Here is a 26,922-nt window from a genome sequence, read left to right as displayed (position 1 = left end):
GGTGGCGAGACCCTTAACGAACTGCTAGTCAATCAGTCAGTGTGGTGTTAGTCATTAGCATCTGCAGAGGAACTGACTAATACCAAAAACAATGGCGTAATCATACAGGGATGACTAATGAAAAGTTTATGCCATTTCATCTTCTAGTCTGTGACAATGTAACAGTTACAAATTATAAAAAATTCTGTTGATTGCAAGCAATGAAATTTGTTACAGGGGTGGAAGAAACATGGATCGCTGCCACGTGCCAGACACTGACCCCTAACACACACCTGCAGCCTCTGACAGGCAGCGGGCCAACAAGGCAGTGGCCTGCCCTTGTTCTTCAAGTGGCATATAAGAGCTCTCGGTTATTTAACACCAGGACAAACCACCCTCCTCTGGGCTACTTAGTGAAGATGTGTAATTAGTGTAACATGATCTAAACATCACAAATGCAGCCTACAGTAAAGAGCAATGTTTCAACATGAAAGTGCTGCATGTGCATGCTACGCTGAGCTGTAGAGGTTCATCTGAAATCTGTCTGAGAAAAGAAGCAAAAAACAGTCAAAACCAAGAACACAGCTTTGCGTTTACACTGCCTGCGATAACATAGTGCCGTGCAGTGAATGTGGTCCTTAAACATTAAGCTGGTATTTACTGTAGGGTCTAACATGATACTACCCTTTTTCTAACCACTCCAAGGACGCTCTCTTTTACCATATTCTAAAGTTGGATTTTACTGGAATAAAGATTAAAAATATAGATTCAAACCTGATTTGAGTAAATTGTCACACAGATAGCTACTACTCAATAGTCTGAGTAAGATTTAGAGCAACTGTGGACATCCAGCAGACATAAAGCAACATAAGGCCATTAAAAGATGGAGAGAGCGTCTCAAAATATGATGAAGAATCCACTTAAGTTTATATTATCTGAAGAAAGAAGACTTTGTGTGTGTGTGTGTCCTGAGGAGAGAGGTCATCAGAGAAAAACAAGGACTTTTATGAGAAAGCATTACCCACTTCCCCCTCAACCACACACACATTTGACCAAAATGACAACGGAGGTTATACTTAGGGTTATCACGAGAGACCTGTTTTGGAGCTTCTTTCCATCCTTGTCTATCTCTCTAAAAACACATGCACACACACAGTGTTAATCACCAGATGGCAGGCTGATGTCTGCTTCCTCTTATTTTGTTCTCACACTTATTCCCTTACACTTGGCTCCACGGGGCCTGGTAAGCTTCAAATCAACACTGTATCACTCTACTAGTCAAAAAAAAAAAAGTCTCCGTAGAAACTGGATTTAAATTTTTAAAAACTGAATTTGAATTGCAAAATCTAAGCTTAAATTTTTTAAACAGAATTGCATTGAAAATGTTACACAGCATTTGAAATTGAAGCAGTGTGCATCAAACTAAAAACCACTTTTGAACCATTCAAATTCAGTTTGATTTTGACACATTTGTGTGTTGTGTGGTGTCGACAGTGGAGAAAGAGGACAGTTTTGGACATCTTTTCTATTTCTTTACAGCAAACATATTCTCCGACATCATAATTATCTTTGTTTAGCTTGTTAGAATATAATGGTGGCTATTAAACATGTTAAGAGATTTGCAAGCATCTAATTAATCTTGGACAAGTTCATAACTGAGGATAGCCATGGCCAAAAAAGGCACCTCTGTGTTTCAGATGTTACAGTTTCTTTTTGCTTCTCCTTCCTCTCTGTATATCAGTGTCGCCGCAAGTGGGTTTTTTTTTTGCAGAAATGTCCATCAACTTCGATTACATTGGAGCTTGTGGAAGTCCATTCTCCTGGTTACCTGGCAGCCTGGAGAGAGAGCAATGCCTCACATGTATATGGATGTGGTTGTGGACCTGTACAGCAGCAACCCTAAGGACACGGCCGATCCAGACGCCACCGAATTTAGCATTTCCTGATGCAAAATGTGCCAAGTGCTGCATTATTCAGCAGCTCTGTCCAGTGGGCCTGCCTACCTATAGGTAGAGCAACTGGAACACAGCATCCAGTTGTCTGCCTTCAGTTGTTTTCTGCTCAGCTGCCTTGGCAGGACTCTCTGAGCAGCTCTGCTTGATCAACCTCAGCTTCTTCAGGACTATGAGACGCTGCTGCTGCTGCTGCTGGTTTATTCATAAAAACCCCACAACCCGACAGGCTGACAGGTCCCTGCAGCAACAGAGTTCTCTTGCTCATCGTCGCAGCTTTCCCCTCATCCCCCTCTCTCACCTTTCACTCCCTTACGATGACTATGCCTCTGGTACAAGCTTGAATTGCTGGCTCAGCCACTCCAATTCAGTGCGCTGTAACGCTTGCTTATTTCCTTCTCGCCTGAACCATTATCTTGTCTATTCTGTCCTCTCGCCCTCCTCTTTCCATTTCTCATTACTACTGTCCGTGTCACAGCCCAAAATATCCTCACAGGGTTTTTTGGTCTTGACAGCTAGTCAAATCAGTAAGAGTTTTCTCTGGGCATTGAGGCAGTCAGTTCCCTGTCGTGTGCTCATTATTCAAGCTTCTTCCCAGAATCCTCTCCAGAGGATACTAAGAAAAATGTGTATTTTTACTTTTTCCACTAAATATACAGACCAAAAAGATGTGCAGCAGATAGAGTAGCAGACTGCTTTCCCACATGTACGCATCTACAGTTTATGTGTCATTTACTTTCAGCAAACAAATGTTTATTTTGTTTTTACTATCTCTCTGCTACTTCTGACTTTGTTTTGAGTACTTTTTAAGTAGGCTCCTGCTAAATACAGCAACATCTCCGAAAGTATTTGAAACCAGACAAAACCCACTGTGACAGATTACTACAATTATCTATCAGCAGGATATTTTCACACTAAAGCTGTTCCGATGAATATCTTTACAAGGATTTGCCTATCAAGCAAACACAGAGCAGCATTAGCATTCATTCTGAGCTGGGTTTGTGCACCTGACGAACACCCCTGGAAACATTCACATTCCTTTTAAATTTATTTTGATCTCCACCACCACCTGGGGCTGACTAACCCACCACGGGCTTGTCACTACAATTTACATCTTTCACATACACTTGGTAATATGATCTATTCCAAATTTGCAACATCGTGATAAAATTTACACACACGTATGCTTATATTTCTGTCTGATGTCAGAGTTGCAGGGTTAAAAACAGAAAGAAAAGGGTTGTATGTTAAAGAGATCAGAGTCATGAGAGTATCTCTTCAATACTTGCTGTTAGGTAACAACAACTGAGTTAATGTGAGCTTCTGTTGGTGGGTGGGTGGGTGGCATGGCTCAGGGGTAGAGTGGCCGTCTAGCAGCCAAAGGGTCGCTGGTTCGATCCTCGACCCCGGTGACCATGTCGAAGTGTCCTTGAGCAAGATACTGAACCCATAATTGCTCCTGATGAGTAGGTTGGCGCCTTGCATGGTAGCCTCCACCATCAGCGTGTGAGTGTGTGTGTGAATGGGTGAATGAGATGACACTGTAAAGTGCTTTGAGTGCCGCTAAGGTAGAAAAGCGCTATATAAAATTGAGTCCATTTTCCATTTACCATTCTGTTGGTTAAACAGTTAACAGCAACATTCTCAGTTGCATCTTCGGCGTTTCTACTGTAATCAGTAATATTTAGAGCCCTAAATTCATTCTCTTATTATTTTTCCAACAGCTCTGATAATCCTTTTCACAATAAAACAATTTTTCAACTGTCCAAAACCAAGACCATTCCAAACTGTGTAAACTGCTCAACCTATCACACAGATTTAAATGAGGGGTTTTAATTGACTGAGGCTGTATTTATTTTGGCAGCTGAAGCACCAGGGAGGAGAAATATGTGCATTTGAAATGCATGGCAAACAGCAGGGAAAAAAACATGTTTCTTTGCCTCAGCACTCACACAAAAACACGGGGTGTGTGTGTGTGCATGTATGTGTGCCTCCCAGCTGTTCCTTTGAGGGTCTGGATCAGACAGCTGTCCCTCTGGCCCGAACAGAGCTCACACTGTTCATATAGGACATGCTCAGCACATTATTCAGAGCTCTCTCGCTCTCTCTCTCTCTCTCTCTCTCTCTCTCTCAGCAGGGGTTTTGCCAGGCGGGCTAAACAAAGACACTGGAAACACCCAACTCTGGCACACCATTAAGAATGGATAAGACACACACAAGGTGGTTTTCCAACCCCAGTAACTTTGTGCTGTTCTCATTGCGTTTTCCAAATGCACGAGTGCTATTAACTCTTTCAGTGCAGAAATTATTTTGTGCTTTTCACCGGCCTCAAAAGACTGACATTAATCATAATGGCAACTTGATCACTTGGCCAGGGAAGGGTGGTGATGATGTCAAAATGAAGTTTTAAAGAGGAGTGTGATGCACACTAAGGGTTTGTTGACAGAGGTAATCACTGGATGCACCCTCTGGCTCCATATGCAGTTTTCTTGAATGTAGATTATGTTTTGAAAATGAGACAAACATTAAAAAAATACATACAACCAAGCAGCATAATGCCCCTGGCTTTGGTTGGCATGGAGGTAGAGACATAAGTACCTGCAAATGTCAATCCTGATATAACAGATGGAGACTCACCTAGACCAGACGTGTAGATGGCCTTCACAGACTTTTTCATCTTGTACAGAACACTGCGGTCCACATCTAGAGCCTGAGAGGGACACAAATATGATAAGAGAAAAAATAATCATCATTCAAATGCCACTCACTCAAATTAGTGTTGATTTCTTGAATGACAATTTAATATGAGTTTGTGTTTGAGTGGTTAGCCCCTCAGATGGTGCTTACAAGGTGAGAATGTTATGCTGCTACTCCAGCAAAGTACACAGAGAAAGAACAGGGAAAAGACTGTTGCACCTCTAATTCACCAGTGGAGGTAGTAACAGTGGTAAAACGTCATGCTTGTGGAGTTTATCTGCGGCCGTTCTGCTCAAAAATGCTGTGACTCTACGAATTCACGCGAGTGTCAGCATTATGCCTGTGTTGTTTGGTTCAGTTATGGGTAAAATGTCCTCAATGAACTGAGGTCTGATTTGACACTGGAGGCTGACGACATAATCCACAAAGACAACAGTATTATGTCACCTTTATCCAGCTCAAACTCTTCAAGGACTACACGGAGTGTTCATATGGTCATATCCCTCTGGTTTGGTGTCCCTGGAATACAAAGCTGAATACTGTGGGTACAGGGGGTGTGTGTGTGTGTTTGTGTATACATGAGTGTTTGTCTATGCCATCTCCACTCTGGCTGCCAGTCATGCATTATTCAGGGCAATGCTAAGAATAGAGCTTGGCTCCCTAGTCAGTTATTGTGTTAATGTGTGTGCATGTGTGTTTATTTATTAGCACACTAGCTTGTAGGACAAGAGCAGTGAGCATGTGATGTTGCTTGTATGAAGGACAGATTTTCTGCAGCGTGTAATAATATGCACACACGGACAAATATAAATACACCAATATATACAGGGTCAAATATAGGCCTTACATGCCTGGAGCCCAGACTAACCATAACAAACACTGCACATCCAGCTGAGACAATGCACCACTGTACCAGTGATGAGTGATGGAGTCACAGGGGAAATGGGGGGATTTGACAGGAAATAGTGCTTTGCGATGCTATTTAGTTCATCCACTTTCTTTTCCCTGCCCAAGCCTGCTCACAGTCTGACTGGCATACATCAGAATTCAATGATTTTTTGAAAACAACAACAACAAAAAAACCCATTCAGCTGCAAAGCACATTCCAAGACTGTTCACACTTCTATTTCCAGCAGCACTAGGGTTGAAGTGATGAAAAACTAATCAAAACCATAAACGTGTTGCCAAGCTGTAAATTGTGTGCCATTGTAAAATGAGAGACATGCTCAACACTTGGTTTTCTCAAGAATCACATTTCTCATACACACACACAGATTATTAGGGGGAATAAAAGACTGAGGGAGAACTGAAGCAACAGGCACAATTAAAGAAAAGCATGGGGCTAAGGGAAAACGATAAGTCCAGCTACAATGTGCTCTTCCACACTTGTCGCTGGACCCGTCTGGTATCGATGGAGCTGAAAAGTGGAAACATTGTAATGGTCGAGGAAATGTTTCCCCTTCATTCTGCATTCAATTCCAATTCTTTATTCAAAAAATATCCCCAATGGTTCCAACAATCCAGCCACAAGATCCTCAAGAATTATACAATAGTCATGAAGGTTTATGTTTTGACCACCAGTTTTATTCATTTCCACTTTGGTCTTAATTGTCATGTTTTGCAAGGCCTCAATACTACAATACTTATAATGCAACAGCCCCCGTTTCCACGGGGAAGCCATAAAAATGTAAAAGTGCAGTGATGAATGCAGGTAGGATGAATGAGAGGCAATATTGTTAAGCACTTTGAGAACCGTTAAAGTAGAAGAGTGCTACAGTATATCACAGCAGCCCATTTAGCTTTCTAACAGCTAATAACCATCATAATCCATTGACACAGGGAAACCTTTTTTTCCCTTTTTGAACAGCTTACTCATCCTGTATAACTCAGCACTTCAGCTCTGGGTCTGTATGTTGTAGCACAGGTTGTTTTCTCTCTTAAATTTAAGAAAGTTCATCCAAAATTGAATTCTACCAAAATTAAACAAAAAACTTCAAGACAGCAAACACAGAAACTATAGTCTGTAGTCTTTAATTAGGCAACCTGTGCAAATTAAAAAGTAGCAAACCCGAATGTTCCACTGAAAAAATCCAGGACATTCAGAGAAACAGAGATGGAAAGTAAGGAAAGATTACTCAGTCTGCCCCACCAAACTTATTCAACCACAAAAATACCTTTAAAAAAGGTACCTGAGACGACCACTGGATGAACATGAACTCTGCTGATGTAGGAGAAATGTGTTTAGTTTTCTTTAAGAAAAAAAAAAAAAAAATCTGTCCAGTGTCTGTAGCTGCGTGTTTATTTAACTTTGACTTTCACAAATTCAGCAAGGAAATCTCTGGATTTTAATTGAAAGCTCGCACAACTGTATCGCTTCTTTAAATTGAGCCGGTAAAATGTGTCTGACACTGCTGCCATTTATCGATTGTTGAGTGTGTGTCTGGGTGCGGAGGATGTGAGGTCAAACGGGGGTGAACAACTAGAGCCAAAGAATATAACAGAGTTTAACAGCTGAGTGGCGCACACAATCAATTACAACAGGCTGTCTAAGTGTGCCTTTTCAAAGAGAACTGCGAAATTACACTGGGATATTGTGGACAAAATACAGACAGGGATGAGTTTTTGCCGAGATCATAAATAGCAAAAGGACATTGCTTACTGAGGTGTCAGTGCTGAGTTACAAAGTCCGAAATGGATGAAAATATATGCCAGAATTATGATGAGAGGAGGCTCAGCACAATGACCGACTCAGCTGGGCTCCCTGGCAGTTGCGTGAATGTTTCATGGTGGATGACAAGCCAAATGGACCAGAAATTTACAGCAATCTGTTCAATTGTAATGGAAGCTTTCTGCTGCATATGCTACATACACACAGATGGCAGCTATACGATCTGCACTAATCTTGTATAAAGTTGTGAAAGCAGCGGGGAAACGATGGTGTTAGAACGATTTGACTAAAACAGCATTGTCTGCATCCATAAATGAGGCCAGCGTCAATGTCTGCTGGCTGATTGGTAGATTTAAAGGCCCCGGTTGACCTCCACCTAATGTTTGGAATCACCTTGTGAATCAATTTGACCAGCCGAAGCCTTTTCACGCATAGCAACACAGGCATCCCAGCTCCCATCGACCTGAGGCCTCCCTCGCTCCCACTCTCTCTCTCACACACACACACACACACACACACACACACACACACACACACACACACACACACACACACACACACGTAATCAGGCAGTATCACGCTCTGGCAGACCCTTTCAATCTGCAAAGAGAGTTCCGTAGAGGAACGAGTGGGGGGAAAGACAGGCGAAGTAATAAACCGATCCCAGCTGAACACAACCAAAACATGCTGTCCTAAATCATTCACACACCAACTCATCAATCACTTCCACACTTCGCTACTCTGTTGTGTGCTCTCCTGAGTTGAGAGAACTGGCTCTGCGAGCACCAGGGGCACCCTTTGTGAAAGCCTTCATGTTTGCAGCACAGCCTGCTCTAAAATTAGAAAATTTCAAGCCAAAACCTATTGACAGCACGAGGGGAATTCCACTGCTGTCTAGTCTTTCAACAAAGTCGGATCAGAGCAGAATCCTCACACAATAGAGCCAGCCTCTGAGGCCGAGGCGGCTTTACAAGCACTCTTCGTATGACATCACAGCAACATCAGCATTTCTCCTGGCAGCAGCTCGTAGTAAGCTAACCACTTTGTCTTCTCTCCCATGCTGCTGCTGCTGACTGTAACAGCAGGAGGATGAAGCCAAACTGAATTGAATTAATCCTCCTCTTAATGCATGACATCATCATCATAGCCGTCATCATCACTGTGATTACAATCGGGCACCATCTGCTGTAAGCCAATCTACACACAGACCTCCACACACAGTCGGGTGGGTCATGGGGGTCGTTGCCACAGTGATCCATTCACTTATGATCATGAATTTCTTGAGCTGTAGGGTAATGTGTTTTCGGTTACTGATCTCAGAGAGCACAGATACAATAGAGATGCCATCTAATGTGTGTTCAAAGAGGAGAGAAAGAGGATACTGCAAACCTAATTAAAGAAAGCTGAACTCAGTTACAGTAAATGGATTGAAATTCAGCAAGAGAAAAGAACCTTACAATTGCTGAGTGAAACTATTCATTATTATGAATAATAATATACAAGGAGGTGGTTGTGCATAGGACAGGAGTGCAATTGATTAATATCAGCATGATAAAACGCTCACTAAACCAATGCTAATGTCAAGATGCTAAGCTGGGATGAAGTTCATTTTAGGCATCTTAGGAAAGTTGGCATGGCACTAAAGATATAACTACAGCTGAGGTTGATGGGAATATCATTAGCAGAACCAATAAATCCAATTAGCATTTGCTCAGTGTTTGCCAAGGTCATCAAAACCAAGACGAGGAAGGAGGCTCAGTCTCATAACACCACCACTGTATTTTTCCTGGATTGCACTCATAAAACACTGAAGTCCCTTTATTCCTCTAATATGTTCAAAAGAATGAAATGTGAAAGCAACATTTATTGATAATTCTTGTCTCGAGACCAAGCAATGTGTAGGCTGTTGTGAAAAGGGTAAAAAGCCACCAACTACAACAAAAGTGAGTAGCGCTGACAAATGTATCGTAACTCCTCCTCTTTGTCTGCTGTATGAAGAAGAAAGGCATTCCTGGGTGATTGCATGCTGCCGTGACTGACAGACAAGACATAGACCCAGCCCCATTGTTTCTACTATTTAACAATCTGTTGATGACAGCATGTCTGTTTGGCAAGATGCATAAGAGGCTCTGTCGCCGTACAGCACACGCATGTACAGAACACTGATGACAAAACACAATCCCAGCAATCTTACAAGTCTGTAGTACAACTTGCAGGAACGTATTTTATTCTCAGAAACACACACACACACACACACACCTGGGATCTGTCTGGTGTCACTATACAACATGTCTAGTAACCTCGCCTAACCTTTTTAAGCACCCCCGCAATAGTCATGCAAGGCAACAGTCTGCCACACACTGTGGTATTCAGGCAATAAGGAGGCAACAGTCTGGAATCTAATTATCCAATTTATTTGGTGCATGTGTGGGTGCAGTATCTGTGGGCTGTAATCCTTGTTTCAATGAAATACCAGATGTTCCACGATAAAATAAGATGAATGTCACTCTTCAGAGAAAACTACTAAAACTTCTTAGAGTCTGTTAAAAGGATGGCTCGCGTGAAGTTCTCACACATTGAAAGAGTACCAAAACAAAAACAAGCAGCTCTGGTTTTGATGTGAAATCACAGGCAAGATTTGACGTCACTTTAGTCAAATTAATTTTGCCGCTGTCGTGTGGTCAGGCCCAGACTGTTTGGAGAAGAAACAAAAAAGTGGGGCTGAGTCTTAGACAGATGGCAGCTATGTTACCTCTTTGATCCATTCTGCGATCCAAAATAACAGCAGCCACCGACAGTGACACCAAAAAAATCCACCCATCACTCAACAATAAATAAACTTGTACTGTGATATTTTCATACAAAGCAAAAAATACTTCTAAGTCGAAAGGTCTAACCACAACCTGTTCATACAATGGTATGGCTGTAACAGCCACGGAACATCTGAAACTCTTGTCTCCATGATACTGTGTCGACATTACTAAGAGGAACCTGCAACTAAATTTAGTTAATTAGCAAAACCGAAATTCTACTAAGGGGGCGGCACGGTGGTGCGGTGGTTAGCACTGTCGCCTCATAGCAAGAGGTTCCGGGTTCCAGCCCCGGCTGGAGCACGGGATTTTTCTGTGTGGAGTCTCCATGTTCTCCCTGTTCCTGCGTGGGTTCTCTCTGGTACTCTGGCTTCCTCCCACAGTCCAGAGACGTCAAGAGAGGACGAGGCTGATTGATACTCTAAATTGACTGTAGGTGTGGCTGTGAGTGTGAATGGTTGTCTGTCTATATGTGTTGGCCCTGCAATGGACTGGTGACCTGTCCAGGGGGAACCCCGCTTCTCGCCCGAAGGCTGCTGGGATAGGCTCCAGCCCCCCCATGACCCTTAACAGGATAAGCAGTAGAAAAAAAAGGTAGATGGATGGAAATTCTAACAAGCACATGCACTGTGAGCGAGCCTACAGGACAAACGTGCAGAGGTTAGAAAGTAAATAGTGGTCAAATCTCTTCACACTAAACCTAGAGAATACAAATACTTGCTATTGTAGACTATTGTGTTTCCTTCAGTTGGTCTTTAAAAAGCCAGATGAACACTTTTTGTCCAACATGGTATTTCTTTAAGGTACAAATTCAAGGGAACACAACTGTCTTTCCAAAAAGTGCACTCGCACTAATAAGTATTGGTACACTTTTAGGTGCATGTTATTACTGCTATATTTTGGTGTTCTATCACTCTTTCTACAGTTAGTTCAGTCAATTTTTCAAGAGTAACACCGTAAATTATTCACCCAGTCCTGGCTTCTCTGTATCATTGCTACTTTGTGTCATGACCATTCTTACCAGGCACAAGACATCGTCAGATGACCCTTCTGACTAGCTCAGCTTTGTTCCATTACTGGTTGGTCACCTGCTCCTCCCTGCTCTCGTCTTGCAACAAGCAACACATGCCATTCCCGAGGGGCGTGAACAGTGAAGACAAACAATATAAAACCACAAAATGTTGCCACCACAAATCTGTTCTCCTCAATGTCAGCGTCTACATTTGGTGACCTCAAAGATGAATCATTTTCCATACTGAACAAAAAATACGACATCACAGCACTGGCAGCCAATTATGTTGACTACTTCACAGAATGAGACACGTCAGCTTTTATGCAGGTGTGGCGTTAAAGTGGTTGCTTGGCCCACTTATAATTTTCTGCTGGCCAGCCCAAAGTCAGACAGAGCTGCTATCCACGGCTCCGCATGTGGCAGTCAGGGTAAACACAGGAACTTTCCCTCTACCTTAACATCCACAGAGGAAAAGCTGTGACTCATTCAAAACATATGTCAAATATACAGTTCAACCTTACACGCCTGGAATAAGGCCGCAGGCATTAAAGAGCCCTGAGGAGAATGTACTGTAGTCTGGCTGTTTATGAAGTACTAGCATGTTCTGTTACGGAGCTGTCTGATGAAGATGGCACCACCACTCAGACAGACTTGTGTATGACCTTGAAGTACTGACACGACTGTTACAAAAAAAAAAAAAAAAATGAAAACAACCTTTCAAGTTTACAACTTTCATCCACGCTGAGTGAGTACTGTCAATATTTGGATAAAGTGGGTTCTATTGAGCCGACCGCTAACAGAAAGTGGTTGTCGGGTTTTCTGCTCTCAGACATCTGAGATATGTGTTGTCAGGCTGCCCCGGGGCACCGTGGAAAACTCTGGCCTGGTAGCTCAGTGGGACGGCCAGAAAGAAGGCAGGAGGATTTTTACTATGTCATACTATAAGCCTGTCAGACACACACTCTCATTAACACACACACACACACACACACACACTTAATATCTAAGGTATACATTTAAACCAGTGGGAGCGCTGGGCTGTTAAGTTTCAGTCTTTCTGCCTGACTGCGTGTTATTCAAACATCTCATCTACCTTCTGGTATTTTAGCACCGGGACACTTTACAACTCCTCTGTGAGCACTACAAAGACCACTACTGGTCCAGCGCCTTCACCACAAGCTGACAGAATTCACACTGGGATGACAACATCAACTATAGGGCTTAAAGTGTAAGAGAAAACAAACTTTCATGTCAACTGCTGAGGGTTTTTACTAGGTGAGAAACCTGGACAGAACTTTTGTTTCTATTTGGTTTTCCCAGGCAGCCATAAGACAATCATTTCACCATCCAGGAACTATCAAGTAAGGCGGTGAGAACAGTATATACATAAGCATACATCAATGATTCATATTTGTCAGGTAATGAAATTCTAAAAGAGTGGAGGGGTTGGGAAAAATATCAAATGTGGTGCATTACAGGGGGAAAAACTGACTTCACCTTGGATTTTCTCTAGTTCCTTTGCATGAACACGTGTTAACTTTATGTTGTCAGAGAAGTAGCAGTGCCAGTTACCACAACTTCTCCATGGAGCATGATAACACCTGAGAGTAAGGGAAATGACCTGCTTTCTCCTGGAAAACAGTGCAGCGGAACACCACTGAGAGAATGACTCTGTGTGTGTGACAGAGAGAGAGAGCAAGAGAGAGAGAGAGAAGGGGAGTTTTGGGTAAAATTATAGTGTTATGACTAGGGCTGTAGCGATACACTGATCTTGATACGATACACAATATTCGGCTCACGATACAATTCGATACACTTACATCCTTTTATGAAAGATTTTAAAGAACAAAGTGATTTTCATCTTGTGAGTGTTCCATTGACTTGGATTGAATTAATTGAACTGAAAGCATCAGTTATACAATATATGGCTCTGACTGGCAGCTTGCAAAATGCTGGACAAAATGAATCAAAGATGTGGTGAGATAATTAGTTTCATTTATTGAAACTGAGTGCAAATTGTAGCTTGCAAGCTTTTGAAAAGTAAAGTGAACAATGGAGAGTTTAAGTGCAGCAATTGGCCTTCTTTGGCAGCTTTTTTAGCTTGATACTGAACATATGGCGGTAGCTACTAACCAGTCTAGCCACCAGGTTAACTAAAAATAAACCATGGCAGCCAATAATTCAATTCGTGGGTGATTGTAGCATCGTGGGGCTCCACCGCGTTCACCATGCGCCCAAAGCCGGTGTTTTCCACCACCGAATAAATCAAATCCTGACAAATAAAGTAGGCAATGGACTCCGTAATTTTCTGTGACCTCAGTAAAGAAGATGGGAACTTGTGGCTTGTCAGACAGGTGTGAGCCTGCTAAGAATAAATGACTAACTCCTTCTTTTTGCCAGGAGAAAAGTTTTGACTGTTTTTTTCCTCGGTGTATCACATGGCTTTGCATCTCTTTATTCAGTGTGTTGGTGCTCCTGTCAGTGCCTAAACTTCCACATGGGACACTCTAGTCGGTAAATGCATGTTTTAAAAGTTATATAGGGAGCGAGTTAGCATGCAGTGCTGGGCTGTACAAAAGCTTAAACAGCACTGTGGGCAGGCAGGTGACAGTTGTGTTTATGTTTTTTATGGTTGAGCAAAATGCTGGAAAGGCGCAATTATAGTCACGTCCATCCAGGTGTTTATGTGGCTGTTTGCCAGATGTAGAGTCAATAAATCCCTGTGACTGACAACAGCAGGAATTAATGCATTGCACCCTTTCCTAGCAAAAACAAAAGCTGCATTTTAGAAGGTGTTTAAAACAACAAAAGCAGCGAGTTAAATGATTTTAAATAAAGGTAAAATATGATAATGGAAATATGAATCATTTAATTCCCTAACTACAGCACTCTACGCAATATAAACTTAAAAAAACAGGAATAATTATAGTTTGTTTTTTTTTAAAACACCAATAAAGAAGTAAACCCAAGAAAACCAAACAGTCTAACCACAGCTGCTACTGATTTGGATCAACTTTAACAGAGCCTGACTAAAGAGGCTCCGCAGAGTTCATGGTGAAACGCTCTCCCAGCAGAGAAGACGTCTGGGTCAGCTCTCTGAGTGAAAGTGACAGCAGGACAACACAACTGTGAGGATTCACCCCTCCCTCCTCATCCACCCACCACACCCCAGCCCCAAGCAGAGTGGGGTGTCTCAGACTACAAATCAATGGTAGAGTTCATTAATGAAGAGACGGGGCTTGTCTGGTAACAATGGCCATCAACTGGAGCTGTCTCTGACAATATGGATGACACTGACAGATGAGAGAAGCTTTGTGTTCCCCCCTCAGTGCCCCAAGGGTCCAACCCCCTCACCTCTGTAAGACAGGGAGTCTACCATAGTCCCAATTCCTCTCACAAACCACCAAGACAAATTCTCCTCCAAACTACTACAGGCTATTACAAAAGCCAGCAGTCTCAACACAAAGGTCAACAATTCACTATAATCGAGCCCCCCCCACCACTGCCGCCACCACACGCGTACACAGTAAAGGCCGACTGGGTATAAACACAAGTCAAATCATATCACACCCTAACAGCCGAACCTATAGGGAGGATAAGCGAGATCATGGCTTTGAATCGATTGGGACAGGACTGTGACCTCTGGCCCTGGTAGATCCATGGAAAGGGCTGCTGCATAATAATGAAGGCCTAGACAGAGCCCGTCTCTGCATGATAACACCCACCATGGTCTGTGAGACCTTGGTGGCTAAGATTTTGGGCATTTAGGAACAAATTCAACCTGGTTGAAAATATAAACCAGACCATGACATGTTGCACTCTCTAATTACTGTTTATTTCTTGGTATGTACACAACATCAATTTATGATTTCAATGTGTTCCCAGAATAGTTTTATTGATCCCGGAGGACAAATTGGGTTGGATCTTGCTCAGGATTTATGCAGTTGGCTTTGCTTCAAAGTATTTGGCCCACTCTGATGCAGTAACTACAACAAGGCAAAGTCGAGGGACAGTGGGTGAGTATGGGTGAAGGCAGACGCCAGGACTGCGCTGATCCTGCCAGAAGTCCGTTTGCGATTATAGGGATCTTTAAGCTTCTTAGGTGATGGACTGAAGACTGGCCAAAATGGCTCAACTTGGGCCAGACAACACATTTAGAGCATGTGTCTGAATGCTCACCGATCCATCAGCGTGTCTCTAAAGCTATTAGACGTGGATTGCCCCCACATCGATAATCTGAAGTCTGAAGCCTTGTTAAAACTTTCCTCCAGGCCACCTGTTCCAAAGGGACAGCTGTTGTTCCCAGCCGGGCCACAACCTTCCCGCCAACCAAGCCTGGAACGGAGGGGGGGAGGAATCTCAGCTGAAAGTGGCACAGAAAGATCAACACAAGGTGACAACACTTGCAGGCGGAGAAGCCTTACGAGGGAAATCTTGCCTCCTTATGTCAACCCAAGAGCCATAAATTGTTGCACTCAAAGGCACAAAACAAGAGACAAGAACAATTGTGAATTCCTCCAACAATCAGTTATTCAGAGTCATAATCTGGCCAGTTTTATAAACATCACAGTCAATTTACAACAATTTTCCCATAACTGGCGGCCTTAGATTAAGCTTATAGGTGCTATAAAAATGGTAGGGAACTCAACTGCTTCAAAAAAAAAGACCACACTTGTGAGCTAATTGGACATCTACTTGATATTTAATGAGCCATATTACCAGTTAGGATCAGCACGTGAGACTCAGACTGAAACCAGCATAGCATTCCCAGTCAGGGTGCCAACAGTTGCCTTTTGCATGCTGTGAATACCACAACAATTCCCAGGGTCAGACCCAAATAATCTCTACAGAATCAAGCAGCAAGGCAACGTGGCATACCAGTGCATAGCTGGCATACCAGTATGTTGGACCTCTGTTGGATAAAGTAAAGATGAATGACGCTAACCTTCAGGACCGAGTCACCCCTCCTCGACACCACTAATGGCCCATATAAAAAGCTGACTTAGCTATAAATAGCCATTATTCAACAGAGAAAAATGAATTAACCGAACAAAGAGCTACGGGACAGAGAGAGAGAGAGACTGAAAGGGCGGGTGGGTTTCTAATACTTCCCTCTTTGGTTACAGGATACAAACCTACAATCATGGCTGGGTTGCAGATAGTTACTTTGCAACTGCAAGAGTTTGAAGGACAAAGAAGGTAAAAAAAAAACAAAAAAAAACTGGGCTACATCTCAATCTAACTTTATTTTAACAGAACCTTTCAAACAGATTACACAGAACGCAGAGAATGCCCAAGGCGGGATTGTGCGTAGCACTCTACCTGCCCTGCAAACTATAATGTTATGAAAAATATTGTGTCTGCAGCCATGTTTCAAGATGAAAGTGTGATCAAAGAGCTAAACCGCTGACTGTCTTGAATCACAATGAGTGATGTATGTTTTGCACTAAAAAGCTCAAACGCTCAGCAGCTGACTGTGAGTCAGATCCCTTTCAGCTGAGTAGTCCATGAACTACACACCGATCCCAATAACTGATCCACTGCCAGCAATTATTAACACTTTGAAAGCTTTAAATGCCCACCTCAACTGCTAAGTACATCCCTGAGCGTAACATTGCAAATAATCTTACATAAATGTAGGCTGGAGATGGATGCACTTGAGACACGTTCAAGGAGACACTTCTTTTTATTGCATCATTTTCTGAGTCTGGCTCCCTGGCAAGATTCAGTAACTGGGGTATTAAAAAAGTAACAGGTGCAAAAAATAGAGCCAAGCAGACTGTAAGGTGTGCCAGCTCTGGCTTCAGACAGACATCCTGATCCTCCTTGGGTGAGACACGAGCACCGGGGCATTTTCACTGCGATCAATACTTAACACAGAGGTCGGCTCAGTCCTCAGGGCTAATGCCTCCTTCAAATGGAACACTGTGAAGTCATGTTTTTGACTAAAAACAAAATGATCTCACCTTGAGTTTTTGAAAGATGAAGAAACACTGGTCCTGGATATTCATGATTTATAAAAGTATGAAACAGTATTGAACCAGGTGAGACAGTTGATCAAACATTCATGAGGTAACAACTAAAGTCTTTAAAACCAAAAATTCTTTGAATGGACAGCATCACTTGAAAAATGGCAAAAGTGCTGGTATTCTTCAGGAAAGTAATTCATTTATTGTTAAATAATCAAAGACATCGACCCGTCAACTATATCAGAATTACATAGAAGTCACTTAAAATCATAAATCACACTTGCAATGTTGTCTAGTTTCTATCATTGTGTTCCCCGTGTCCTAGAGAAGTCAGCACTTGATCATCTTGAGCAGAGCAGTAAAAGGGAACATGATCACGGAGCTCTTGTATCTGAAGAGCGGACTCACCAGAGGAAAGTCAACATGAGTGTGGAGGAAGAAAAGCCGAGCTTTACAGGAGCACAAAGGGGGGTCATGACACAAAGCTCAACATCCTCTTACTGGATAAACAGGTTTTATTGCTGTGGTTTTACAACTGACAACACACGCATGCACACACACACACACACACACACACACACACAAGCACAAACATGCAAAAACACACACAGAAGCTCTCTGAATGGCCACTAATAACCAGCCATTTAAGACTACTAGCCTAATTAAGGTTGCGTCAGATGCAATTAAGGTTAAAGCGAAATAAAAAACACAACATTGTATAACCATTTACGTAAAAACACTTGCTCTTAAGAGCTGTGTCAAACAACATGGGGGGTCAAGGTGACAGATCTCTTAAGAAAGTGACACAGTTAAGTACATTAGCAATGCCACATGAGAGGAACCTTGTCATTTGGGAGTAGAGAACACTGGATGCACTCCGTTTCATACAGGATAAGATCATAAGAGGGAGAAGCAGAAGAACATCTGCAATCTATAACACCACTGCAGGTCTGCCAAAAGCCTCTAAACTCTTCATTTTCCTCTTAAATATTGACAAAGGCTTCACATGGTAACTTCATGAGCAAAAAATTTGAAGTAATAACACTATTCATCGCTTGCCATGAATATGACAAATGCTCTTTATGCACAATAAATAAACAATAACAAAGTAGCTAATGGAAAAAAATCCTCTTTTTTTCCCATCGAGTAGTTGCTCAGAAGTTCTAAAGGAATTTACTGAAGACTGAAGTGTAAGAAAAGCTGTGTTTGTAACCGTCTCACTGAGCGATTTCATAGAGATGACTTAAATAGTGAGCGAGATCTTTATGCAAGAGGGGGCGAGGTTAATCCATACCCTAAATTGACTGTAGGTGTGGCTGTGAGAGCGAATGGTTGTCTGTGTGGCCTCTGTGATGGACTGGCAACTCGTCCAGGGTGAACCCCGCCTCTTGCCTGAAGGCAGCTGGAATAGGCTCCAGACCCCAGTGACCCTTAACGGATAAGTGGATGAATGGATGGATGGATGGAGATCTTTCTGTGTCATACATTCACGACTAAGCTCGTAAGGTCACTGAAAATGATTAAATAGAAAGTTATAAGGATTTTATTAAAAATTGATTTAACTTGTCTAAAATATGCCACCTATAAGTGATGTTTGATTAAAAAAAACTGTATGTAAGACATACAAAAAGTATTAATATATTAAAAAAATGTCCAGAGCATAACTTGTTTTGAAAAAGGCACTATTGCTGTGTCCTGGGCTTAGCCCCGCCCACAATAACTATGATTGGCTTACAGAAATACAGACAAGTCAGAGTTGTTTGGGTTTTTCTTCAATGACAGCAGACGTTTCTCACAGAGCAATGCTAGACTACTCCGGATTAGACGCCTCCACTGATGATGGTGATGACATTCGTGCCAGGTGTGTGAATGGTTTTACCCTTAAAGTGCCCCTCTCAGCATGGTGCAGGATTGAAGAGCGCAACTTCAACATGTCCACAAACAGCAAACAGGATCTAAGCCATCTGGTACAGCAGATTTACACATTAATCACACAGCCCTCTACTTGCAAATTAATCTCCCTTGTCCACACACACACATACACACACCCACACCCACACCAACACACACAAACTTTAGTTTAAATAGAAACATTAGTGTTTTAAATGCAGAGTGATTAACTATAGAATGCACCATTAGATCATGTAAATATTCATGCGCAGCAACAACAGAGCTGTGTGCTGCTGCTCCGATCAGCTTGTCCTCCACTGTCTGTTCAAGGGTAAAAACGTAAGAAGAGAACGCTTATAATACAAACCGCTCTTTTAGAGAAGACTGGAATCAGCTCAAAGCTTGAAACTCAGCACAATGTTGAAAGCAGCAGTGTCTGATATTTTCACATTCACTTTGGGCTCGTGAAAATACACGCAGCCGGGTGAAATCTCCAGTCAAATACAGAAGGCGAGAAGACAATAAGAACATGAGAAATATTCCAACCGCTGCACATACGTAAATGTGTTTTTTGTTTGTTTGTTTGTTTGTTTGTGTATGAGACAGAGATTCCAGGCAGGGCAGAAGACAATAAATGGAAGTGTTCCCCATCCAGTGCACGGTTTAATCGCCAGAACAGACCAAAGTGAGTGAGGTCTTGTTGTGCCAACAATAAGGCCTTGTGCTCCCTGAGCCAGAGCATTGAGAGGTCAATGTGAAACAACAACACGCTGCTCGGCATCTGTGGAAAAACAATTCAGCAGCCTCACCAGCAAACAAATTCACTGAATTAAATTCTCAACGCAACAATTTAGCCTCACAGGCATGCAGTTACTTTCAACCTTCAATTTCACAAAAATCCAAACGCTTCTCTTACTCAAGCACATTCCACACTAGCGCTGAAAGGATTCACAAAGCAGATTATCGCCATCAGCAGCCGCAAAGGGTTGAATTAAACCGTGCGTAGCAGCAAGGTGTCAGTGAAGCACCTGTCGGGCTGAGCAGGTGTACGTCTGGCCCTCTGGCTCAGTTCTCCACAACCACAGGTTAAAAATAAAGCTATAACCCTCAGCAATGTGTTGAGGATCAGACAGCTTAAGGTAGAGTTGACACTGAGCCCAGATTAGCTGAAAAAAACAAAAACCTGATATCAGAGTGCAAAGACTTATCTCATCTCAGCGCTATTCCTGCTGTAAAAAAAGGTGTATAATCCTAATTTTCCTGTCACAATTTATTTGAATTTAACAATGCAGCAGCGGAAGCAGGAAGAAATTGCCCCACACACATTTATACTACCTTACACCCTTACTTCGAGCACAGAGACACACTAACACACATACAAACTGCAGTGCTCATGTGGGAAATTCTATTTTTACCATCCGGCAGGGCGAGGCTCTGCCATGGAGCACACAAAGTGGGGAAACTCTAACAAGAGAGGGAGGGAGGCGGCGGAGGGCTGACAGGGAACAAAGCGGAAGTGTCCTTCCTCCTGATGACCTGCGAGTTAAACGCAAGAACACAAAGTGCTCACTGTGCACACACAGCATCGTGACGGGCCTCCATCACTATGAGAATCCTAGTTTTTAAGACAATACACTTGCAGGAAATAATACTGCAAAACTGTCCACTGTGTACTTATACTTTATCTAGTATCTGGCTTGATGCATGTGTCATTTACTGCATGTCTGTCCATCCTGGAAGTGAGATCTGCTGCTCTTTGCTGAGGGTTTCTATGGAATGAATCAAAGGTAATGTCTTATGAATGAATCAATGTTCAGTAATTTGTAGTAAATGTGGGTATTTTTTGAGTATTCATAAAATTACTCGACTTAAACCTGCCTCAGATGCTCCATCCAGCACTGAGTACACACCATTTCATCAGGAGAACTACAGCACAATATATTGTCAGTACTGCAGTAATAAAAACTACGATGTGGAGAGGCAGATTAGTACCAGACATCTATTTTGAGAACTGATCAACCATTAGGTTTTTTTTTTTCGAGCTAAAAAATATTGTCCTGTTTGGAAATGTTACAAGTAAAAATCTGTGGTTCTTTCCTTTTCTTCTAATGTAACAATTCAGGTTGTAAATTTTTGACCATTATTTATTATCTTTACCTATTTTCACTAAAGGATTTATCCCTGTAATAATCTGGGCTGGTAAAGAATTAAATCAGATTTTCTACAAATTAAAAATGACAAAAATTAAGTGATGTATCTAGCTGATTATCTGGTAGTCTGGCTGATGAGAATGGGTGACCCACCTCTTCCAGGGCAGCCACTGTGTTCCTGCAGTGGGACATCCTGGTAGTGAAGTTGGAGGCAGTGGGAGACTTGTAATCTTCATTAGTCTCTGCTACAAACTCTGACACGGTAATTTGATCCGGCATTATTTTCTCCTGATGAACAGATTCTCAACCTCCGTCTAAGTCAGTATAGTTGTAGGTCAGAGAAGTTCACAGCAGCGGTAGTGGTGTCTTCGGAGGCTTCGGCGGGTAGTAAAACATCTCTGGCTGTGTTTATGTCATTCCCTTGTTCCCAACTGAATCCGGTGCTGCGGTGTTGCACGCTGGCTCGAGGATTGCCGCTCTCACGGCGCGGTGTTAATAGGTGAGGGCTAGTTTAGATCCCTCCGGACTAACAGCTTCCTTCCCATTCAGTTTCACTCGCGGTTCGCTGCTCCTAGAACAGACCGAAGCTTCCTCCGCGGGTTCCGGTGCCCTTCCTGGGTGCCAAACCTCCGGCTGAGCAGACTGAATAACTTCTTGTCGCGAGCCCCGGGAAACAACAACCGTCCGTTTTCATCACGAGCGCAAGAAATTGACAAAGGTAGAGGAGGGGATTCAATGGACGAGTAGCAGCCAATGAGAAACACGGGCTGGTAATTAGAAGCCAATCAGAATCCACGGAGGGCGTGAAGTCACGCTGCCTTCAGGACCCCTCCGTTAAATACTCAGTTTGAACAGCGTGAAAGCGGTATTTTAACCTCCAACACTGTTTAAAAGTCATTTCATTAACGAAATCAGTGGTGGAAGAAGTACGCAGTTCCGTTATCAAATACCTCTATTCTTTATCCTCTACAACTTTACCTTGGGATTTCTATTTTACTTACTAAGAGAGTTAATTAAGTAGAAAAAAGGAAAAGAACACATGCTTTTATGCGTGTATTCAACAGCTTTACCACTGAGCTAAAGCTAAACTTAAATGTGCCACAGATGTGCTGCTCTGTATGAAAATATATCATCTTTATCTTGTTTCACCATGTATTTTTTTTTCAATCCAAAATCTTTCTCCTCAGAGCAATCAGTTACTGATGAATTCAGATAAACGCAATGGAGTAAAAGTACAATGTCCCCAAGGATAAAAGTACTCCAATAAAGTATAGATACTTTGATATTTTACTTAGGTACAATGCGTAAGTATGAATATTTTCCACAACTGTAAAGTAAAACCACACTATAGAAGTTGGTCACAGTAATTTAAGGGTTCAAATTGGTATCTGTAACTTTTGTTATTCTTAACAAATTGATAATATCATTTACATTTACTAGCATGAATGCTGCTGAGTGACTTTTTTTCAACTTGTTTGAACCACACTAAAAAAAAGTTATCTTACTCCCTTTTGATCAATAGAAGATGAAACATTTTCTCATAATGTGACAACATTATTGTTGAAATTGTGTCTTTCCTATTAAGAGTTAAATTTTGTCACCATTTAGTTTGTTGGTGCAGTGGTTATAGTTTATTCAATTGTAAACTGTGTTCGTGGTTGACAGCATTTATGAATGCACTGCTTTTTTCTGATTTGCAAAATCAGTGAATTGCAGTATATCAAACATAAGTTACTCAAAAGCTACCAAAAATATAAGGGTGTAAGGAGGTCACTTGTTAAAAAAAAACAAACAAAAAAAAACGCCTCCCGCAACCCCGGTAAAAAAAAAACAAAACAACAAAATTACTTACAATTTTTATTATGTTATTATTAGTTGTTAATAGTACTAGAATGGACAAACAAAAGCATACTATCCTCTCTATCTTTTCATAACACCTGTTTAAATTGTAAAATGGATTTATCTATAGTTGTCCTTTTTATTTCATTTTGAAATAAAAAAATTTCCAACAGTAACTAAATGCAGCATTTTGATTATAGCACCACCAGTGGTGTCTTTTTTTAAAGGAGGGATGTGTGGTCCAGACAAACACTGAATGAAAACACTCACAATAGGGGCCCATTAATAGTTTTATAGCAATAAGATTTTTTTTTTATGCTGGCTTGTATGTTTGTTTTATCATATGTTTGTTTTATATTCACATGCTGACTTTGCATGGTCTAAGATACCTCAGTTCAGTGGGTCGGAGAATAAAATTGCACACATGACAAAACCAACGTTGATTCATCAGCAGCAGCAGGAGGAGGGATGCAGAAATGCTCAGAGAAAACCAAAGATATTTTTACACATGAAAACTGAAGAATCCAGGCTGAGTTATTTTCCATGTATAAAAAAAACCTGAAGATGGAAAATATGTTGTTCTTGTTGTTTTTATCCATCTGTTGCCTCTGTAGATAAGGGTGCTTATTATGCATTAAATGGAAATTGCACACAATAATCCATAATTTGTAACTAATGTGATGCGTACATCCCTGGATTTTAACTGTCTTGTACGTTGACATTTTCCATATTGTAAACAGAGTTGAGTTGTATTTAGATAACTGACTGGAAACAATGTCTGTGTGTGCGATACACTGATGCATCAAGACAATCATGGGCCATCACAACATGCACAAAAAAAACCTAATTACAATCAAATTATATGTGCTGCAGAGTTCACACGAGAGTCCTTATTGCCCCAAGTATGTTTGTTTTTTAACAGACATGGCGAAGAATTAAATAAACAGCTATATCTCCCTAAAGAGGAGGAAGTAAACATCCTATCATTAGCCTGCATGAAGCTCATGAAGACTTTCTCCCATGCCTGAATTTTTGTCAACGGTAGCTTAGAAAAACAATCTCTTAGAGAGCTCGCGTTTTCCCTGGGCTTTGGGGATGAAAAATCTGCTGATCTTTCCCAACCCATTCAAGCCAGGCAGGACAACCGGTATAAATAGTATCACAGCGGCCAAGGCAAAAACCATGGGCAGCCTTTAAATCACAATCTGGGCAGTGTTCACACATTCTTTCAGTGCTGTAGCGTCTCCTGGCAAAATGCTAAATGAAGCACCCAAGACCCAGGCTGACCCTGACTGGGCTAGCAGGCCACAACTCCCCTACGAAATGAATAACCCCCCCCCCCACACACACACACACACACACACACACACACACACACAGACACACACGCACATCTGCTATCCAGAGACCCAGCAGCTCAAGTCAGTGAGGTCAGCAGAACCTAACAACACCAGCCTCACTCAAAACCACAGACAGTTTTATGTTCTCCAGTGCCATCTGCCCTTCTAAAAGCAGGTTCAACCCTTCAAATTGAGACCATACCTCGGGGAAAAGCTACACGGTGAACGCTGCATCAGTTTGTGTTCTCCTCGTTGAAGCAGGAAGGTGCATCTTGCAGGTGAATTTTTGCTTGTTTGAGGCAGCGGCACGCAGTGAAATATGGAAGGCAAAGATAAAAATGAATGGAAGCGCTTGTAAGCAGTGTTATACCGTCATCAAAGCCCGATGAAGTTTAGGTTTTTAAACACACGCTACATTTGCTGCCAACGCAAAAGCTGCCAGCTGCTTTATTAGAATGAACAGAGGCCTCGTTCACCAGTGAGAACATCCTCAATACAGACCTTGTTTGCATGCAAGCAGCTTAAAGCTTCAAGTAACAAGTCAGAGAGGTAGTTGTCTGTATTAGATGATGTTGTGGTTCACACAAATTCCAAGGCCTCATACATGAATGTTCTTACTCACACAACCCCCCCCCCAAAAAAAAAAAAACTTGTTGCATGTAGAACATTTGCAGGAACAGACAACATCTTACAGTAATCAAGAGATTGAGCTTTGAGTCACTTTTTCCTAACTACACTGCGATGACATCATGATTGTGTAACAGGTGGGACAACTTCACAATCCAATCCCACTTCCTCTGTTTCAAATAAAATGGAATGAATGACTTCTTTGTTTGGAACAATTTTCAGTTAATTTCTCTCATTCTGAAGCTGAAACTTTCCAGCAAACAATCTGGATATTCTGGGACATAGTCCACACACAACCTATCGTGTTTTCATACGTTAAATCAAGAATTGTTACATAAACAACCAAAAGCCTCTAACTTCTATAGGAACTGATTCTTTATGAATCCTTGCATGCATATAAAAAATATACAGTACTTGTAACAGCTAATCTGTGAAACAGAATTCAGATTTTTTTTGTTGCTAGAAAAGTGCGCAGTGCAGGTAAGTGTCTGTAATTCTATTTGAACCCCATTTTCAGATCTATTTCAGTCCGGCAGCAAATTTCCAGGAATGTTGTCCAAGCGTTATTTGTCCTGTATGGGATTAGCTGCAGGTGCATGACATCGTTTGATGAATCAACACCTGATGTTGCAATAATCTTTCTGCAAACAATTTTTAACAATGCGAATATGGTTATTGAACTACTTTACTTAAATGAAGCCAGTCATAGATTATCTAGAAATCCAAGAGACAATATCTATAAGGTCAAAGGTCAGAGGTAATTACATCTGTTCAATCAGGAAGAGAAATTCAATTCGCTCGTGACTGTAATGCATCACCTTGGGCTATACGATATTGGAAAACTGATTTAGTTACAATGATTCTTACTGATTAAGCAATTGTCATATTATTTACCATATTAAAGATATTTTTCTTAAGTGTGTACAGTATGATCTTGAGGCAGGATATACGCCTGCAGCACCACCATATTTAATTTAATCTTAACACGCAGTTTGCCCTCACCGTATAATGTACCTTCCTTTGATTTGACATCAGTAAATCATCTTGTGTTTTTGATCAAATTTCTACAAAATGCATCATTTGCTCATTTAATTTAATAGTTACAATCAATCAAAACCATCCAATATGTATAAAGATTTTTTAGTAAACTGACCCTACCTCTGCATTATTGGTTTACACCATTGCGTGACAGAAGGAAGTTTCCTTGGTTCGAGTCTCAGCCATCTCAGGACGTCTTCAAATCTTAAATGTCTCATTTCACCTTGCTACCCTGAAGGACACCCATGAATTGAAAACAAACTAAAATTAAAGCGGTGAGTTGATACCATGGTGTGTGCATCTAGCATTTTGAGGATGAAGAAAAGGGAAGAGGAGGAAGAAATAAAGACAGAAAATACAAGAGGAAATAATTGCCTGACATTCTTCAGTAGCCCCCATCTGAGTGATGATGGTGGGGGTTTGCAGCTGCTTCCCTGCCATCATCAGGAGCAAGTGGCTTTTACAGTAATTATGGCTCCTGTTTGAATTTGCCCCTGTGTGGTGAAGCATATCAAGTGTCCCTGTACTTCATTATATTCTGACAGGCAGCATGTCAACCTGGCCCACCCTCTCTGTTTCCTAGTTACCATAACCAGAGAGGTTTCATCAAAGCACCCTTACTTGGCGTCCCCTGAGAATAATCTCCACGCACTTGCAGCATAACAGTCCAGGGTTATTTTGTTGCAGAGAATAGCGTCACATTTTTGTCTTTGCCCCTCTAAAACAGCCGATCATTTCCCCTGGTCCCCCGGCAATTAGAACTGGGCAAAAATGGACAAACAAATCATTTTGGGACGAATCTTTTTACCGTCAGGTATGGTTGGTCGGTTGAACGTGAGTCAGACTTTCCTGTTCAACTCACAAGCACAAAAAGTCAGCCTCTGCTGCTCAGCGGGATAACCGCTGAATGCACCAGGGCCAACTAAATCGAATTTTGAAAGAAAGTGAAAC

The 26,922-nt window shown here is 41.8% G+C and overlaps 1 protein-coding gene across 2 annotated transcripts in view; it reads right to left on the bottom strand.

Annotated features, from left to right (window-relative positions):
* The window catches only part of asap2a (ArfGAP with SH3 domain, ankyrin repeat and PH domain 2a), a 47,995-nt gene extending 26,164 nt beyond the window's left edge, over nt 1-21,831 (bottom strand). For both annotated transcript variants that reach the window (XR_015109712.1, XM_086182170.1), the window contains exons 1-2: nt 21,281-21,831; nt 4,569-4,641 (exon numbers count right to left, since the gene is read on the bottom strand). Coding sequence is in view for 1 of the 2 variants with exons in the window: in XM_086182170.1 (XP_086038296.1) it covers nt 4,569-4,641; nt 21,281-21,406 (199 nt within the window). In the remaining variant the exon portion in view is untranslated. The remainder of the gene's footprint in view (nt 1-4,568; nt 4,642-21,280) is intronic.
* Nucleotides 21,832-26,922: the final 5,091 nt, after the last annotated feature.

The sequence above is a fragment of the Aulostomus chinensis genome, chromosome 17, assembly GCF_037954235.1.
Source record: "Aulostomus chinensis isolate RoL2024-O1b breed Wild chromosome 17, RoL_Achi_v1.0, whole genome shotgun sequence".
NCBI lineage: Eukaryota > Metazoa > Chordata > Actinopteri > Syngnathiformes > Aulostomidae > Aulostomus > Aulostomus chinensis.
The sequence above is the reverse complement of the archived record's forward strand: the minus strand, read 5'-3'. Positions and strand labels throughout refer to the sequence as shown.